This window comes from Protomyctophum parallelum, assembly GCF_964188405.1.
Source record: "Protomyctophum parallelum genome assembly, chromosome: 18".
In the NCBI taxonomy this organism is placed as follows: domain Eukaryota; kingdom Metazoa; phylum Chordata; class Actinopteri; order Myctophiformes; family Myctophidae; genus Protomyctophum; species Protomyctophum parallelum.
Window position 1 is genome coordinate 34,952,070 of NC_139716.1, and position 17,810 is coordinate 34,969,879.

The following is a 17,810-nucleotide window of genomic DNA, read 5'->3' on the forward strand; positions in this document are numbered from 1 at the left end:
GTTTTCCGAAAAAGCCGTGTTTCTATGTCAGTCGTTCTTCGACTTTAAAAAAATAGCAGAACCTACAAGCTCGTAGCGCGCCACCGAGTGGCGCGCTACGAGCTTGTAGGTTCTGCTATTTTTCAATAGCTAAAGCATAACATAATGCCAACACCAAAGGGGTTCCCGCCCAAATTGGATTAAGACTTCTGATTAAGGATTAAGAGATCTGATGCGTCACCTGCTGCGTCGCGTCACAGTGCCTCGAGCGAGACGCTGAACTCCTAAATGTTTATAGGTTCCCCGAACAACGACATTAAAACACATGCTACTTGTTGTAAACCAACTATAAATAGGCATAGGTGAGCAGAACAGTACATAAAAACGGTGTTAATTACTTACTGTGTTGCCGGGTAGCTTTCAGTCGACTAAAGAAGTTTGGTATGATGGGCCCAGTGGTCCTCAGGCGTCACTGCCTGGTACTGTACTGACTAGGGGTGTAACGATACCTTTTAACAGCCATGCGATACGATTCAATGATTTAAAATCGATGCAGTAACAATTTAGCAAAGAAATTACATCTGTGTGAAACATGTGGATAGTGCAAGTTCTTTTTAAGGGACAATGTATGAATATGGATATAAATAAGTAAACAGTGATTCTCTGGCGTGAACATAATATTTGAACACATAGACAAACCCGTACCTTGACATGAACACAGAGAACACACATTTATCGAACCTACATGTTTTATCGATAGTGAATGGAAAAGTAATTAAACCCCTCTATTTTATTTTATTCTTAAAATTGCTAAATACAATGCACAAGTACTTAGTATTAATACAAGTTTCAATACGGAAATAAGAGATTTCTGCCCAATGTGCTATTTGCGTTTTTTTTGTTTTTGTGTGTTTTTACTTTTATTTGTTCACCCTTTTGAATTTATTTCCAATAAAATGTCCAGTCATTCATAACTAACTATATCGCAACCTTGTATCTCCATATGTCCCTTTTTGTGTTTTCTTTGTAAATTAACGTCCTACTTGATCATACTACAGCGTCACACAAAAGTACCTAAAGTAGCAGATCTACAAGCTCGAAACACGGCTCAAAGCGACGGGTTTTGAACTTGCAGATCTGCTACTTTTGCTATTTTTGATTTACAATCCTTGAGAGTAACAGTTTTGGACATAAGGGGTTTCCACCCGTCAGGGAGACGATATGTAGTTACCATGAAGACAACAAGGTTGTGATTTGCTACAGAATAACTGTGTGAATAAAATCTGACTTGACTTCCTCAACGCCTGAAGATGTATGTGCAGGAAATTGACAACATGCTGCTTCAAGGATTCTTCCAAGAACTTTTTATGTGGCGCTGAAATCACATGCAGATGTACGTAAGGAAGGAATGTGAACGCTGTGATGAATGAGGGGAATCCTTATACGGCTCCTCGCTAGTATTTATTTCCCCTTTTCAGTTTGGCGTTCACATTAGTTCAGGTTAGTTTCACGAGTGGACAAGCAGTTTCAGTTTTAGGGGAATTCACTGGTTTTAGTCTATTGTTCTTTATTTAATTTGAGTTTTTCAGGAATTATGATGAAAGACTTGATCTTTAGTGAAGGTATAGGATGAAAGAATGCATGACATCAGATTTACAGGCAATTCGATGTGGTTTTAGTTTTGGTTTGCATTATTCAGTTTAGTTTTATTATTTAGTTAATGACATACTGTAATGTTTTCCTACATGTTTTACTAAGTGTTAACTGTAACAACACTTAAAGGACCACTTCGCCACTTTTCAACCTATCTTCATATAATTGGTCCTCACTAATAATCATGGTAAAATAGCAGTCTGTGTCTCATAGGAGCACTGTGGGCAGTTTAGAAAACCGTCCGCCAGTGACATCATCGATGGAGAATCCAAGCTAATAGAAATTGCAGGCTTTCTATTCCTGAAAAGCTGCAAATGCGAAAATGGAGGCCATCGTTCTAGGCGCAAAATGACACCTTTTGGGGTTTTCGGCTGTAAAAGAATGCTAGTTGTTCGGGGCGGGCCGAGCCTCGGGCATTAATTCTCAGGCCCGGTGGGAACTCCAGTCGATGCCCATGTGTGAGCTGAGATTGATCGGTCAGCCCGCTGAGGAGAACAAATCCGAGACAGATGTACCGTTAATTTATAGTAGGACGTTATAATGCCTATAATGGCATGTCCATAAATAGGGACAGCAGGTTGAGAGTGGTCAACTATTTAACGTTTAGGGTTCAAATCCCGCCTTGTGACCTGTGTAACCGTACCCTCCTTCCAACCCCCCCGTTGCTCGTGTCTGCCGTCTATTAAAAGCCAGCTTTTCAAGGGTTTTGCTGAGACAGCAGAATTAGGCCACAGAAAATAGGCCACGCCAAAAGGTAAAATATGGTCCAACTATGTGTCACGGCCGCTCTTCAAAGCACATGTGAACGCTTGGAGTCTGGGCTTTGGAACCAGCAGGTGTGCGACACACACACACACACACACACACACACACATCGGTAGGAGAAACCCCAGGTGTGTGGGGTGTGTGATTGATGGAACCAGTTTAAACGGAGCAACACGTGGAATGCCTTAACAAGGGAGTAGGAATCCCTCACTCATTCCCTGACTGACTGACTGAGACAGAGGTCACAGCAGAGAGAGAGCTAGGTAGAGGGAAAGAGAGAGAGAGAGAGAGAGAGAGAGAGAGAGATGGGGTAGAATGACTCTCGTCCTTTTATCCTGTGCCCACACATCTGCACTTCTCTCCTCCGTTCCATTAGTCCTCCCTTCCTCTCTCTCTCTCTACATCTGGAAGAGAGGTCAGACTTTGGCACACATTTCTGTGTGTGTGTGTGTGTGTGTGTGTGCGTGCGTGCGTGCGTGCCAAACTAAATCGGTCACGTTGTGAGCTTGTAGATCTGTTATTTTTGCTGAAGAGACCACGACCGTTTTACTAAGTCTAGACGGTCTAAGTGGTTAAACTGAAGTGAGAAGCATTCTGCGTCACGGCATCCTGATATAAATCTGTGTGTGTGTGTGTGTGTGTGTGTGTGTGTGTGTGTGTGTGTGCGTGTGTGTGTGTGTGTGGTATGAGGGTCTTACTTGGCTGTTGTTGCGTGCTTCAAAGTCGTCCTGGGCTGAGATCTTCTCCTGGGCCAGCCTGTTGTAGCTCTCTCTCAACAGGAAACACACCAGCCACTTGTATGCATGCAGGGCCACTGGGGGAGCACACACACACACACACACACACACACACACACACACACACAGTGCACATCAAGTCAGTTTATGCACACGTCACATTCACAGTCAACATCCAGAGTTCTAATTGATCCTGAAACTAAAGCAGACTGGACGTGTTTTTCGGGACACCCGTGTGCCCTATGGTAGGTACCTTCACATGTTCTCCCCATGTCCCATAGGGTAGGTACCCTCACATGTTCTCCCCATGTCCCCTATGGTAGGTACCCTCACATGTTCTCCCCATGTCCCCTATGGTACGTACCCTCACATGTTCTCCCCATGTCCCATAGGGTAGGTACCCTCACATGTTCTCCCCATGTCCCATAGGGTAGGTACCCTCACATGTTCTCCCCATGTCCCCTAGGGTAGGTACCCTCACATGTTCTCCCCATGTCCCCTATGGTAGGTACCCTCACATGTTCTCCCCATGTCCCCTAGGGTAGGTACCCTCACATGTTCTCCCCATGTCCCATAGGGTAGGTACCTTCACATGTTCTCCCCATGTCCCATAGGGTAGGTACCCTCACATGTTCTCCCCATGTCCCCTAGGGTAGGTACCTTAACAAAACACATGCAGTAGTACTGCCTCGTCCTGCCCAGCTAGGGCGCCTGATGGAGGGGAAAGGAACTGGTTGGAATAAAGTGTTCCTTCCACGCGCTACAGTATGTCCAGCCGGCGAAACTCCCCCCTGTCAGGCGATAAGTGTGTGTGTGCTGCTTGAAAGAAGCATGAGCTCAGTTCGGGGCTCTCCCCAGGCTGGCAGAGGGAGAGTAGCATAGGCATTGGCACCAGGTGAAAAAAAAAAGGGTTACGAAATCGTGGGATAAAAAAAAAAGAAAGACACTGCCTTCCCTGTAACTCGGTACCAAGGTTCAAACTGCATGACAGATGACTTTTAGTCCCAGATATTGATTGTGGCATTGTGTGATTTAGTTGTAGACTGAAAAACATATATAATAAAAAATAATCGTGTGTCACGCCAGCATGGCGAGGACCCCTGGCTATAACTTAACAGAGTGAGTAGACTTATAAGGCAGCCGAGAGGAGCATTCCTGACTATAATGTATAAGTCAGCAGCATATGGAACAGAGTGTGTGTGTGTGTGTGTGTGTGTGTGTGTGTGTGTGACAGAGAGGAAGAGAAGCACGTATGTTTTTTCACTTCCAGCCATGTGGAGAGGATATCATTAGCGCACACGCACACACACACACACACACACACCTGACCCTTAGGAGAGATCAAGTTATTTGGCACACTTTATTAGAAAAGTGTGCGTGTGTGTGTGTGTGTGTGTGTGTGTGTGTGTGTGTGTGTGTGTGTGTGTGTGTGTGTGTGTTTACATGTCTGTGGAGGTGAAGGGTAGGTTACGTAGTTCAACTGGTGTGTGTGTGTGTGCGTGCGTGTGCGCACACAACAGCATAACACTAAACATAAGGACTTGGAGAAACCAGAGATGAAGCGTTGAGCTGCAGTTCTAAAGTGAAACAGCATGCTTGCTGTATCTGTACCTACCGAGCGCCAGCGTGTCAGCATGTTATTATAGATGACATTTTCCAGAAATGTCCACAACTTTTCATGAAGACATCCAAAATAAATCAGAGCTGTGCTCCGTTTATGTTTGAAGTGAGCCGTGGTGGAATGTAACTTAAGTACTGTACTTAAAGGAGAATTCCATGTTAGAAGGCTTTCTTACCTTTATTTGTAGTTGTTACGTCCCCACCAAAGAGGTCCAGGAAATGAATAGACCGATAAGATCGGCTAACGTGTCATCAACGCCAATCACAGCCAGTAGGCTCCAGACGAGCTGATCGGCTAGATAAGATCGGCGTAATAAGTAACCTACTGGGAATTATCGGTTGATTCAGTTTCAGTCGAAACGGCTGTATTTTGTGCTAAACCTCCTTATTGGCTATTTCCCCACCATAAACCATATTGAATGGGGATATGGGGTTGTGTTGTGCTAATTCGCTTATTTCCATCGCTCAAAATTATTATTTTTTTGTATATATCCTCTCTTCATAATGTAAATAATATCCCAAGCGGCACACTTTACTACTTATTTCGATGGAAATAAGCAAATTAGCAAAACACCCCATAGCCCCATTCAATTCCCATTCACTTCAATGCAATTCATTGAGGGCTTATGGGAGGGGAAATAGCCAATAAGGAGTTTTTGCACACAAAAAAACACCTGGACCTCTTTGGTGGGGACGTAACAACTACAAAGAAAGGTAAGAAAGTCTTCTAGCATGGAATTCTCCTTTAAGTACAATATTGAGGTTTTGTCTTTACTTAACTATTTCCAATTTTCAATACTTTTAATTCTACTCCCAGGGGAAAATATTGTACTTTTACTCCACTACATTTATTAGAAAAATGTAGTTACTAGTGTTAGGATATTGTGCTCTGGGGCAGCAGAGGGTTTCACATATACATGTATCATTCCACATCCTCCATGGTTTGTTTATTATGTTGGCACCATCTCTATACGTCACAACATTGGAAGCCGGTCACGGAACGTCATAAATGGACGTCATCACAACGGGACCAGGAGGAAGGACATTTTTGGAAAGCATGGTGGTTCATGAGTGTGGAGAGTGGTTTGAGGACTCGACTTAACAACGACCCATACATACGGAGGCCACAGCTAAACTACACCGGACCAGAAGATAAGCGACGGATGGATAGCGCTGTCCTACGGAGGCTTATAGTTCACGGGTGGGTTGAGACTGAGAGTAGTGGAACTTCGCGTATTGGGGAATGTTGTTAATGACATCATGTGTCAGTGTTGTGCATCAAAGACTATTACAGAAAAAGGAGAAAAAACCCTATGGGGGGGGGGGGGGAAGAAAAAAAAAGAAAACAAATCAAATCAATAAAAATAATAACAACGCGGGTTGTTATCCCCGCAACTGAACTGCGACATATCCAGCACCTCGCTTCGGCTGTGTGGGCGAACGATAGAGCCAGCAGGTGAGTGGAACTGTGGGTTGTTGTTGATAAGAAGGGGGGGGGGGGGGGGGGGGGGGAAGACACCGTTTCATGCACGTGTTATGTGCAAGGACTCATGTCTGTTGTCTAAGCATGCAGACACGCACGCACACACGCAAGCATGGACACATGCTTGGCATATGTGGTGAGACGTGGCCTCCCTGGCTTTAAAAAGGTGTGTGTGTGTGTGTGTGTGTGTGTGTGTGTGTGTGTGTGTGTGTGTGTGTGTGTGTGTGTTTTCCATGGATGGGCATTTGACCCTGAAAGGGAAAAAAGTGTGCACAGCAATGGGAATGCATAGAGAGAGAGAGAGAGAGAGAGAGAGAGAGAGAGAGAGAGAGAGAGAGACAGAGAGATTTACTTTTACGTCATACTCAGAATGGCCGCCATGTGATCAAGGTCAATGTTTGTAAACAACAAACCAAAAAGTATGAGCAAGTGAGCGAAACACCAAAACTCATCTTCAATTTTATCAATTTCTTTTCTTAATTGTTGGACTACCATTTGATGCGATTTAGCCTCTCAGACCCAAAACTGAATGTTTTGTTGTTGTTGGATAGGATTTTGTCCACAATGCTGCATTGATGTTGGTACCATAGGAGAGATAACAGGCAAACGTTGATCTCTAATTGTGTACTGTATGTACAGTAGACTTATTGTAAGTTAATAATTATGAGAGTTAAAGATCTAGAAGGGTCCATTTGGTCACCGACTCTCATCATCATTTAGCTGGGGACCACCTGGATCCCCCTCAAAGACCACTGGTTGAAAACCACTGCTCTAAGGACATTTCCTGGCTTCTGTAAAACACATCTCTTCACAAACACCCTAATCACCTTATTGGTCTAACGCAGTGGTTCACAACCTTTTGTGGATTGCCCAATTGAAAATCTCAAAAGCATTTCTGTCCCTACAAGCTCACATAGCGCACAACTAAATACATTCTTACAGGGTGACAACGCCCATGTTTAGGAGGTGTGCACAATTTCATAGAACTGGCGAGCTTTGGAATGACGTTATCTTCTGAATACCAAGTGTGGATTGACCCTGCTCAAGGCCATGTTAGAAGTAGGATCTCTGCCAGGGTTGGGTAGAAGGCATGCAAGGTGCCACATTCATATCTCGTATGTCTGCCAGGGTTGTATCTCTCTGGCAGACGAGCCCTCCATCGTTGCTTCCAGTCATCTCCATAAATCTGGCCAGCACTTTGGTGCTTCGCGCTCCTCCATCATAAAAGCGTTTAAACTATTGATCAAACCTGAAGTAGCACGTCACTGACTCCCCTGTGGAAGCCAATGGCTGCCAAATCCCTGCTTCCGTCACAGAAAGCTCCACTTGGCAGCAGCGCCTGACGAACACAATAAACCAGAGCAGCCGATGTACTGAATGTGGTTTAGGGTGTTTGGTCTGTGGCCACACGGGCGTGCTGGCCAAGTCAAACAGGCACATCCCAGGGCAGCCTCCCCACCCTGCGGGGGTCCTTCCTACCCCAGGGGAGCAATCCCTGGTCTGCTACAGTGGGTGAAAGAAGTACCGGTACTCTGATTGTGTTTAGTAGCAAAAGTAGCAATTCCGCACTGTACAGTACAAATGACTGTTACAAGTGAATGTCAATTGAGTAACAAATTAACGATACAAAAGTACTGGCATCAAAAATATATTTAAAAGTATAAAACTCATGATGGCCCTTTTCACAAGAATTGTGAAAATAGCTGAGCTACAAGCTCACAAAGCTTCGCATCGTGATGCGTTATGAGCTTGAAGATCAGCTATATTTGAATATCCACAGTATAAAAACGGGGCTTAAATGCGTAATGTATGTTTTGTAATAATAATCTACACGTAAATTTACAGTAAGTAACTTGTAACCAAAGTTTCCGTATAAATAGTTGCCTCTGAGATGCTAGTAAAAGTATTGAAAAATTGTGCTTAGTAAGTACTTAGTTATTTTAGCCGCTGGTCTGCTGCGTAGTAAGGCAGCTGTGAGAGACGCAGCCTGACAGAAAGAGAAAACATGACCAGGCACTTTCCCCCAAGATGTCCGCTCACACCGCCGCCCGGGGCGGGGGAGCGCCGTTAATGTGTCCGCCAGGCAGGCGGACTCTTTGAAGTGGAACGCCACAGTGATTTGTGTGCACGTGTGTCACAGAGAAAGAAAGGTGGAAAGACTTTTGTGTGTGTGTGTGTGTGTGTGTGTGTGTGTGCGTGTGCGTGTGTGTGTGCGCATGCGTGTGTGTGTGTGTCCTTGTCCTACCTGCTGAGTCCATGCATTGCTCCACTCCAGTGGCAGTGAATCTGCTCTCCAGGATGGCCTCCGTGTTTTCCAGGAAGTCCACAGACTGCAGGGGAGACTGGGTCCGTGTGCCACCTGCAGCCAGATCCAGTACAGACACTGTAGTTCTCTCAACGGTTTACCTTCAAGCACCTCCCATTTGGCTCCCAAATTCAATTCAATTCCATGTTATCCGAGCACCAAATCACAACAAGTTGTCTCAAGACACTTTACATATTATCGATGCTGTCGGAGCAGAAACCTCTTACATCTCCTTATCTTAACTTTTTCGTAAATGAACACCCTACTTGATCATACCACAGCGTCACACAAAAGCAACAAAAGTAGCAGATCTACAAGCTCGAAAAGTGGCGCAAAGTGACGAGTTCCCCACTATTCAAAACTAAACTGGAGTCAGGCAACGTTGCTATGACGACGTGGTTATACTGAACTCATATAAATCATGTTCGCCATTTTGCTCTCATTGGAAGAACTTGTTTGTCTTGTGCTGTTCAACTTTTTTTACTCCCGGAATATACAGACATTATCTAGAGTCGTAAATAATAGAGACAGCACAGGATTTCACCTCCCATCCACTTGCATGGAGCGCATGAGGCGTTTTCACCCCTTCTTCCGGGTTGGAAAAGTGGTGGGCCCCGCCCATTTTGGGCCTATCTACGTCATAGAAGTGCATTCCATTCAACAGAGCTTTCATGAACGCACCGGGCCGAAAGCGACTCGTGCGTGCGCGTCACATAGTGGCGTAGATAGGCGTAGATAGGCCCAGTGCCGTTCCAGCTGCAGTACCTACGATACGAGCATGTCCATTTGTCTTCAATGCCTCCTCTCGGTGGCCAGGGCTTGAAACTCATGCATCTCTCTGGTCAATGGTAAACAACTCCACTTCCCATGATGCCCTGGGAGTCTCCCTCTGAACTAATCATAGAGTATTAAAAGGATAGAGACTGAACCGGAGCGACAGCCCCGCCCTCCCCCGCTATTAATTTCAGTGGAAGTTGCTCAGTGGCGTTTTAAAGCACCCGGAAGAACCGTCTACTTCTGCGTTTTTTCCCCCGATTTGGACACCAAATTTGGTGTCCAAATCGGGGAAATGTGTTTCCTCGTCATAACTCTGAGAGCCTCAACGTTGGAGAGCCTCACTGGGGGCTTGGAACTAATGCATCTCTCTGGTCAAAGGTAAACAACTCAACTTTCCATGATGCCTTGGGAGTCTCCCTCTGAACGTTAGAGTGTATATGAATAGAGACGGCACCCAGAGGAAACCCTGAGGCGAAATGGACATAGTGGCCGAATTTGATATTGCAGCCTGGCCCCAAACACATGAACGTGCTGGTCCGTTGACTATCATTGTGCACGTTCACGACGGAGGCACGCTCGTGCACATTTGTGCGCGCTCGTGCACGTTCAACGGCAGGGCGTTCATGTGTTTGGGGCAAATCCATCCCAGAATGCACTCTGTTCCTACCCGGAAGGAGGAGTGAAATCGCCTCATGTACTTTTCAGCAACTTAATGCAAGTGGATGGAAGGAGAACTCGGATGCCGTCTCTATTCATATATACTCTAAGCTCTGAACTCATACATCTCTCTGGTCAAAAGTAAACAACTCAACTTCCCATGATGCCTTGGGAGTCTCCCTCTGAACGTGTGTGTGTGTGTGTGTGTGTGTGTGTGTGTGTGCGCGTACCATGTTGCTTGGCGTGCATCCATCCCAGAAGGTAGTTGCTGGTCTGCTGCAGCAGAACATTGTTGTCTCCTTCATACGTAGCATTGGGATCGTTGTCGTCGCGTAGAGTCCCTAGCCTGTTCACTGGAAAACACACAACACACAGTTATACACAAGCACCGTACATACACACCATAGTGACCATACAGGACGGAAATACACAAACAAATACAACTCAGCAGACATTGTGGAAGGAGGAAGGGAGCGATAATAAGCTGGTCAAGTTTATTAGCATGTCCTAATCGCTAACTAAGGACTGATGTGGTCTGAAGTTCATTGAATTGAGAGGAGTGGTTTACTGGCTGCCATGGTGAAGATGCATTGAATTGAGTGAGGAGTGGTTTACTGGCTGCCATGGTGAAGATGCCGAACGCATTACAACATCCCGGCTTCCTCTCCTCCCCCATCCTGTTTCACTAATCTGTCTTGTGTTAATAAATCTACTACTGTGCTGTACACTGCAAAATCCTTAGTCTTAACCACTTAAGCCCTGGCAATATACTTTGTTGTGTGAAGGGTGAAGAAAACCGATAATAGATCAATCTCTCAACGCTATTTTGAAAAATAGCCAGGTTCAAAGTGATTAACTGAACGTCCAACTCGAGACTCTTGAATCACCTCCACACCCTCCTGTCTAGCATCGGAGAACCTTGAGCTCTGTGCCGTTAGCTAAGCTGTTACGCAGCAGTGTGTCTACGTATAGTAGGTGAGCTCTGTGCCGTTAGCTAAGCTGTTACGCAGCAGTGTGTCTACGTATAGTAGGTGAGCTCTGTGCCGTTAGCTAAGCTGTTACGCAGCAGTGTGTCTACGTATAGTAGGTGAGCTCTGTGCCGTTAGCTAAGCTGTTACGCAGCAGTGTGTCTACGTATAGTAGGTGCCGGTGGTGCGCCTAAAGTCTAACAATGGAAACTACCCTGGACTTGACTCAGTCTGGGACCAAGGGGGACTCTTCCCCCACTCGAGTTACAGCAACCTCCGTTCACTTCATGGAACAAGTCCAATAGCGTCTCTTCTACATAAGTAGAATTGGCGAAGAGTGATAAAGGCCTGAACTGGAAGTTACAATTTACAATTCAGGCATTTAGCAGATCCAGAGCGACTTACATTAAGCAAGAACAAAAAGCATGGCAAAACATCACATATATAAAAAGTAGTTATCATCAAACATGCGTGAGCTAAGAACGTAACAGTGGAATATCTATATAATAAAAACTATACAAATAAACTATACATATACTATACTATGCTATACATATGTACTATGAAGTGCTATGACTACATACAATGCAACTCTAGTGATGTCTACATGACATGCTATAGGTCTGTATCAAATGCTATCTAAGTCTACTAAAGTGCTATCTAAGGGGGTAGGGTAAGTGCTACGGGCCATGATGGAGTCTGAAAAGGATGGTTTTCAGACTACGGCGGAAGATTGGGAGTGATGCTGCAGTTCTGACTGTAATGCATTCCATAGTTTTGGAGCCAGAAGGGAGAAGAGTTTGGGACGTGTGGAGCGTTGTCCCGGCATTTCTAATGAGGGTACTTCCAGCTTCCCTGCGTAGGCCGATCTGAGTTGACGGAATGCATTGGAGTCTGTGGGCTTTAGTGTGACAAACGAGTTACATGAACCACGTGATGTGACCAGGCGGTTTTCTGCCCTCTCATTGGCAGAACTCTCCTATAGACGCCCGACAAAGCCGGTGAACGCCCAGACCCTGCGGCGCCGATGGTGAGCGGCTACTTTACCACTGTGCCACCGGAGCGCCTCGTGTGTGTGTGTGTGTGTGTGTGTGTGTGACACTCACTAGCCAGGTAACCGTGTCCCCCGCAGGCCTCTCTACACTCCTGTATTCCTCTCTGAGCCGTCCACGATCCTAGAGGCTTCATGGAGCATCCCAGGGCATGGATCTCCCTGCCCAACTCTGCCTGTACACACGCACGCGCACGCACGCACGCAGCCATGCACACACACACACAAACACGTGTCAATTCATGTACATGGCCCAGCTAGGCTTCCAAAAAGTCCCGCCCCCTTTAGGAATGACGAGTGGCCCAGGAAATGATTCCCCATTCATTTTCCCCGCATAGGCTTTTCAAAAAGTATTTATCTAAAGACGTTTACGCCGCGGACAAAGCCAACTCGGATCGTGACAAATCATGACGATAAACACAATGTTCTGGGCCGATCAAATGATTAGTAAGAAGAAAAAACAAAACTAAAAGTGTTGTACCCTCCCCACACACACACACACCTGTCTCTCGCTGCGATCTTTCATCATCTGTCCGATCTGGAGCTCAACGAAGTTCATGAAGACAGTCTTAGAGAAATGGTCCAGAGCATAGCATGCTGCTAGGTACGGAAAGAGACGCCACTGCTACTTAGAGAGAGAGGAGAGGAGAGGAGAGGAGAGGAGAGGAGAGGAGAGGAGAGGAGAGGAGAGGAGAGGAGAGGAGAGGAGAGGAGAGGAGAGGAGAGGAGAGGAGAGGAGAGGAGAGGAGAGGAGAGGAGAGGAGAGGAGAGGAGAGGAGAGGAGAGTTTAAAAGGGTCTACTCTATACAGTACATTCCATTGACTGAAATAAAAATGTCAATGAAAACAGATCTAACGCAGACATGTTTTCCAGGTATAAAAATGTTATCCTGGCCTTAAAATGTATTTTCTCTTGACTAAAGAGCTGGGGAGACAGGGAGACCGCTGTTTACTGAACAAACATTCTCCTGCTTTCGGCTAATTCCCACGGAGTCTCCATCTGGTTCCGTTTTCTGCATCTTCCCTCTATGACTCCTCTTTTTTTCATATAGAAGTGTATATAATATTTGTACATCTCTAAATTTAAATAATTTTAAATAAATACCTACTTCAATCAAGCAATCAATCAATCGATCAATCAACCCTAACCGCACGTGGAAGACACGGGTGAGTCTTAACCGGCCACGGCCATAGAGTAAGACAGAGTTACGGCATTGAGGGGGCAGAAAACAGCCTGGTCACGTAGACCAGACTCCAATGCAGTCCGTAAACTTCCGGTTGACCCTATTTGACAAACCAATAGAAGTCTTTGTAGAAGAGCATGGCACCATGAAGTGAACAGAGTTGTCGTAACTCTGTCTTACTCTTACTCTATGGCTCTGTGTCGGACTAACAGGACGTCGGACTAACTCGTGCCCCCCGAAAGTCCCTCCCTTCGTGGGACAGAGAACTGTGTCGCCTCCATCTGGGTCTGACCTGTAGCTGGTACTCCAGGACAGGGATCTCGGTGTCTTTGGGTCCAAACTGCCTCCTGGTGGCAGAGAAGCGTACTGCCACGGTCAGCGCCAGCTTCAGGTTGGTCACCGCCATCCTGCAGATGGACACCCTGCCCCCCGACAAAGCTCCCAGAGAGGCCCCGAAACGCTTGTTGGGGTCCTGGAGGGACGGAGGAGGAGGAGGACTTTTATTGTAATATGGGGTAAACATCAGTGGTGGAAAAAAAGTACTACTATCAATACTGCAATGTAGAACTACTCTGTTGCAAGTAAAAGTCCGGAATAAAAAAAACTTACTTGAGTAAAAGTATTGGAATCAAAATGTACCAAAAGTAGGAAGCATGCAGAAGGTCCCATTTCACAAGTTTTCAAAATAGCACAATTTTAAATGAGCAGATCTACAAGCTGCGATGCACATCTACAAGTTCACAATCACAACGCGAGCTTATTGTGAGCTTGTATGTGGATCTGGTATTTTTTGGCAATTTTGACAACTAAGGAATGGCTCAGGAAACAAACAGTGCTACTCTGAAATAACATTATTTAACACAAAGTTCTAAATGAAACAAACAGCACGAAGTTGAGACACTTCAATTGGCTTTCCTCGGCACGGAATCTCTGTCTCCCAGACAGACACGGATACAGTAGAAATCCCAACCCCGTCCACAGCTTCCTCCTCCAGCGTTTTCCCAGCATACGACAAATTAAGGTAAATATTTAAGAGGGCTGCCAAAGTGTGAATCATCTGTCATTGCCTCTACTGGGCCATAAACAGTTCCAGGTTATTAACCCATTTTTGGCGGGAACCCCATTTGGTGTTTTAAGCATTATGCTAAGTACTTTAGCTATTGAAAAATAGCAGATCTACAAGCTCATAGCACTTGTAAGTCTGCTATTTTAGAAAAATTGTGAAAATGTGGCGCAAATCATTGAATATATATTTCAGAGCAAACATTTTTAACTAAAATATTGGTTTCTGGGGGGTCCCTGGAACTACATATTTTGAGATGGGGGTCCGTGGCCCAATAGAGATAATTATGGGGGTCCTTGACATGAAAAAGGTTGAGCACCACTGACATAGAAACATGGGTTTTTCAGAAAATAAATGATTTAGAAGCCTTTTTTTTAATCGACCTCAGTCCAAAATGGGTTAAGACAGTTCTGTCAGGAGCGCCACTGACCCTTGGCTATATTTACGTCTCTCGTGGGGAAGAAGGTAGGAACTAGGAATGTTTCCATGAGATATGCTAGTGGTCCAGAGCTTAAAAAGACAAAGAAACGGAAAGAAAAAGAAAAGATTGAGAAGCACTGTTCTGTTCCTTTCCCATGTTTGCCCTTATTCTGTTCTGTTAAGTTTCCACTCATGTGGAACTGATTCATTGCAACTTACTGTATGAGCGAGCAGACACCTGTGATTGATTATATGATGTCTTATAACGGTAACTCAACCAGGCCATCCGCTAGACCGCTACACTCTTTCCCTTCTTGAGATTATAACTCCCTTTTTCTGTGGAAGTTCTCGACGTCCCACTTCCCAGAAACTGACGGCATGACGGGTTATCGTTCGTCACCAGGTAATTTACTGCGGACCACCAGTTCAAAACCAGAAGACTAAAATATGAATTAACATTAATTCAAAAGACTACGACTAACACACCAGGTGGAAAAATGGGGTACAAAATTGTGGGATACAAATTTAAAGGAAAAAGAAAATGCTGTCAAAATCATCACTGCTGCATTGTGGTCCCAAAGCGGCTACTATCTCCAGTCTCCCGGGGGAAACCATAAACACATAACTGCTCCACTGTGTGATCACAGCTCGCTGACACTGCTGAACACTCTTTAACACTCTTAAACACCCGTAAACTGTTTGTTTATCCTGATACATGGTGTGTGTGTGTGTGTGTGTGTGTGTGTGTGTGGTGTGTGCGTGTGCGTGTGCGTGTGTGTTTCATTGGGTCAGGAATATATCTCTCACACTGGCCAGTTCCCATCATTCAGATGCACCCAGAGCAACCCCATGCTGTCTTTTAACAGGTTGTGTGTGTGTGTGTGTGTGTGTGTGTGTGTGTGTGTGTGTGTGTGTGTGTGTGTGTGTGTGTGTGTGCGCGTGTGCCATCTGAAAATATTTACAAGCACAGCAGCAGCATGAAAGATCATGATCACAACGGAAAACAAACTGGTGTGCTAGAACCGTCTTCTCTCCATAAATGGCCCCATTCTCAGACTGTCCTTTAACAGAGATGCTATACTAAATGGTCATATAAGGATGTATTCTAAAGATAAGGGCGACACAGAAATAGTTACACAAGTACACAGTCAGGTCAGCTGCTAGATTGACAGCTGCAGTCGCAGTTAGAATGAGTACGTTGATGCTGTGAAATGTGGCTGACTACTAGCATTGACTGAGATACAGAATAATACGTTATATTATTTGGCATTCTAAAATATATATTACACTTCACACCGCCCACCTTGAAGGGGGTGACGTAGTGGCCGTCTACAGTGACGTCTCCTGTCTTGTTCAGCAGGTTCTCCCGTGGAATCCTCACCTTGTGGAACATCGCAAACCTGCACAGGAAAGAAAATCCACCTGTCAAATTAGGTCTCAGAGGCATGCCCACAGGAGTCCACACTGCTTCTTTTCACCTAACAGGGGGGTTTCCCCGGTTGGACGTAGCGCATGGAAGGTACACGTTATTCCAACCAGTTCCTTTCCCCTCCATCAGGCGCCCCGGCTGGCCAGGGGGAGGCCGTTTAGAGAGTAGAGACCAGGATTACTGCATGTTTTTTGTGACGGTATACCTACCTTGGCTTAGGGGACACGGGGAGAATGTTTTTCCTTGTTTTTCCTTTCCGACTGCTGAGTTGGGAGTCCCACTCCACCCAAAATCATGTTTTTTTAAGCTTATCTGTTAAAATCCTGATGGGTTTTGGCCCTCTGATCAATCAAACAGTATAATCCTTTAGAGAAAACCCAAACATTAAAGGTTTTCATGACATACATTTTCATTTGTTTTTCGTTTTTCTTTTAGGTTTTATGACCTCAATTACACCCAAAAAACCTGAACTTTGAACATTCAGTGAATTTTCTGTGGTCTGGAAACAGGCAAACCAGTGAAAACAGTGACATCAGCTGGCAAATCCAATTGACATATATGGGATTTGCTGGCTCTTACATCACAAACAGCAGGAAAATCATAGCACTTGTTTGAGCCAGAAAACCCTAGACCACAGAATGTTAAAAGTTAAAAGAAATTCAGTGCAATTGAGCATTACAAAAACCTTTTTTTAATGTCACAATCCCTATAATATTCGGGTCAAATTTGGATACAGAGCCTGTGAGCCTCTACTGCTCTGTTAGTGCAAAACAGTTGTTGGACTTTGGGTTATAGTGTGTAGCGTAGTGCCCGTTCAAACAGAAGACACAGATTTATTTCTAACCTATAATGTTTTCATACATTAGAAATAAGTGCAGCAATGGAAACCAAACAGGTGAATGAAATCAAGATAAATTTGTATTCATGGTCATGCAGGCCTCGACTCGACATGTCATCACGCAGCACGTTTTCATTCAAAGGAAATAATTAAAACTGGATTTTTATGGACTTACAAAAATGTCATTGTTTTGGCATTTATTGTTAGTTACAGTATGCCCATAATGGTGACCACACCACGGATATGCTCATTTCACTACATCGTCGTCATTATGTCACCTACCCATTGTCCAGTCCATTCTGACCCAGCTTCTTGCCCATGTCTCCCACCAGAACACCAGGCATGGCCAGCAGGGTCTTAGGATCTCTCACCTAGCGCGCACGCACACGCACACGCACACACACACACACACACACACACACACACACACACACACACACACACACACACACACACACACACACACACACACACACACACACACACACACATCAAATCTTAGGATCTCTCGCAGACTATACCACACGAATAAATACACAACAAGACCTATACTGTAGTCACTACAGTATTAGGTCTTGTTGTGTATGTATTCATGTAACACAACATGGTTCACATACATGTACACTGCAGTGTACGTGTGTGTGAACCATGTTGTGTTGCTCACTGCAACAGAACTGAAGGACCAAAGCTGTATGTTGTGAAGCTCAAAATAAATAATTACAATACATTGGAGGTACTAGTGCTTATTTCACAGTTTTAATTTCACTGCAAGCAGGGCCAATGTTTAAGTAGGCATGCGTGAGAATATTCCTCCATTGTTCCTCCACATTTTTTTTAGAATAAGACTATCGTCTCTGTCGGGTGGAAACCTCCTATCTCCA

At 45.0% G+C, this 17,810-nt stretch overlaps 1 protein-coding gene across 2 annotated transcripts in view; it reads right to left on the reverse strand.

The window, feature by feature from the left end:
* The window catches only part of acox3 (acyl-CoA oxidase 3, pristanoyl), a 51,886-nt gene that overhangs the window by 23,344 nt on the left and 10,732 nt on the right, over window positions 1–17,810 (reverse strand). For both annotated transcript variants that reach the window (XM_083788757.1, XM_083788758.1), the window contains 8 exons: window positions 17,212–17,300; window positions 15,966–16,062; window positions 13,472–13,651; window positions 12,498–12,620; window positions 12,051–12,171; window positions 10,207–10,329; window positions 8,483–8,596; window positions 3,096–3,211 (listed from right to left, as the gene is read on the reverse strand). In XM_083788757.1, coding sequence (XP_083644883.1) covers window positions 3,096–3,211; window positions 8,483–8,596; window positions 10,207–10,329; window positions 12,051–12,171; window positions 12,498–12,620; window positions 13,472–13,651; window positions 15,966–16,062; window positions 17,212–17,300 — 963 coding nt within the window. The remainder of the gene's footprint in view (window positions 1–3,095; window positions 3,212–8,482; window positions 8,597–10,206; window positions 10,330–12,050; window positions 12,172–12,497; window positions 12,621–13,471; window positions 13,652–15,965; window positions 16,063–17,211; window positions 17,301–17,810) is intronic.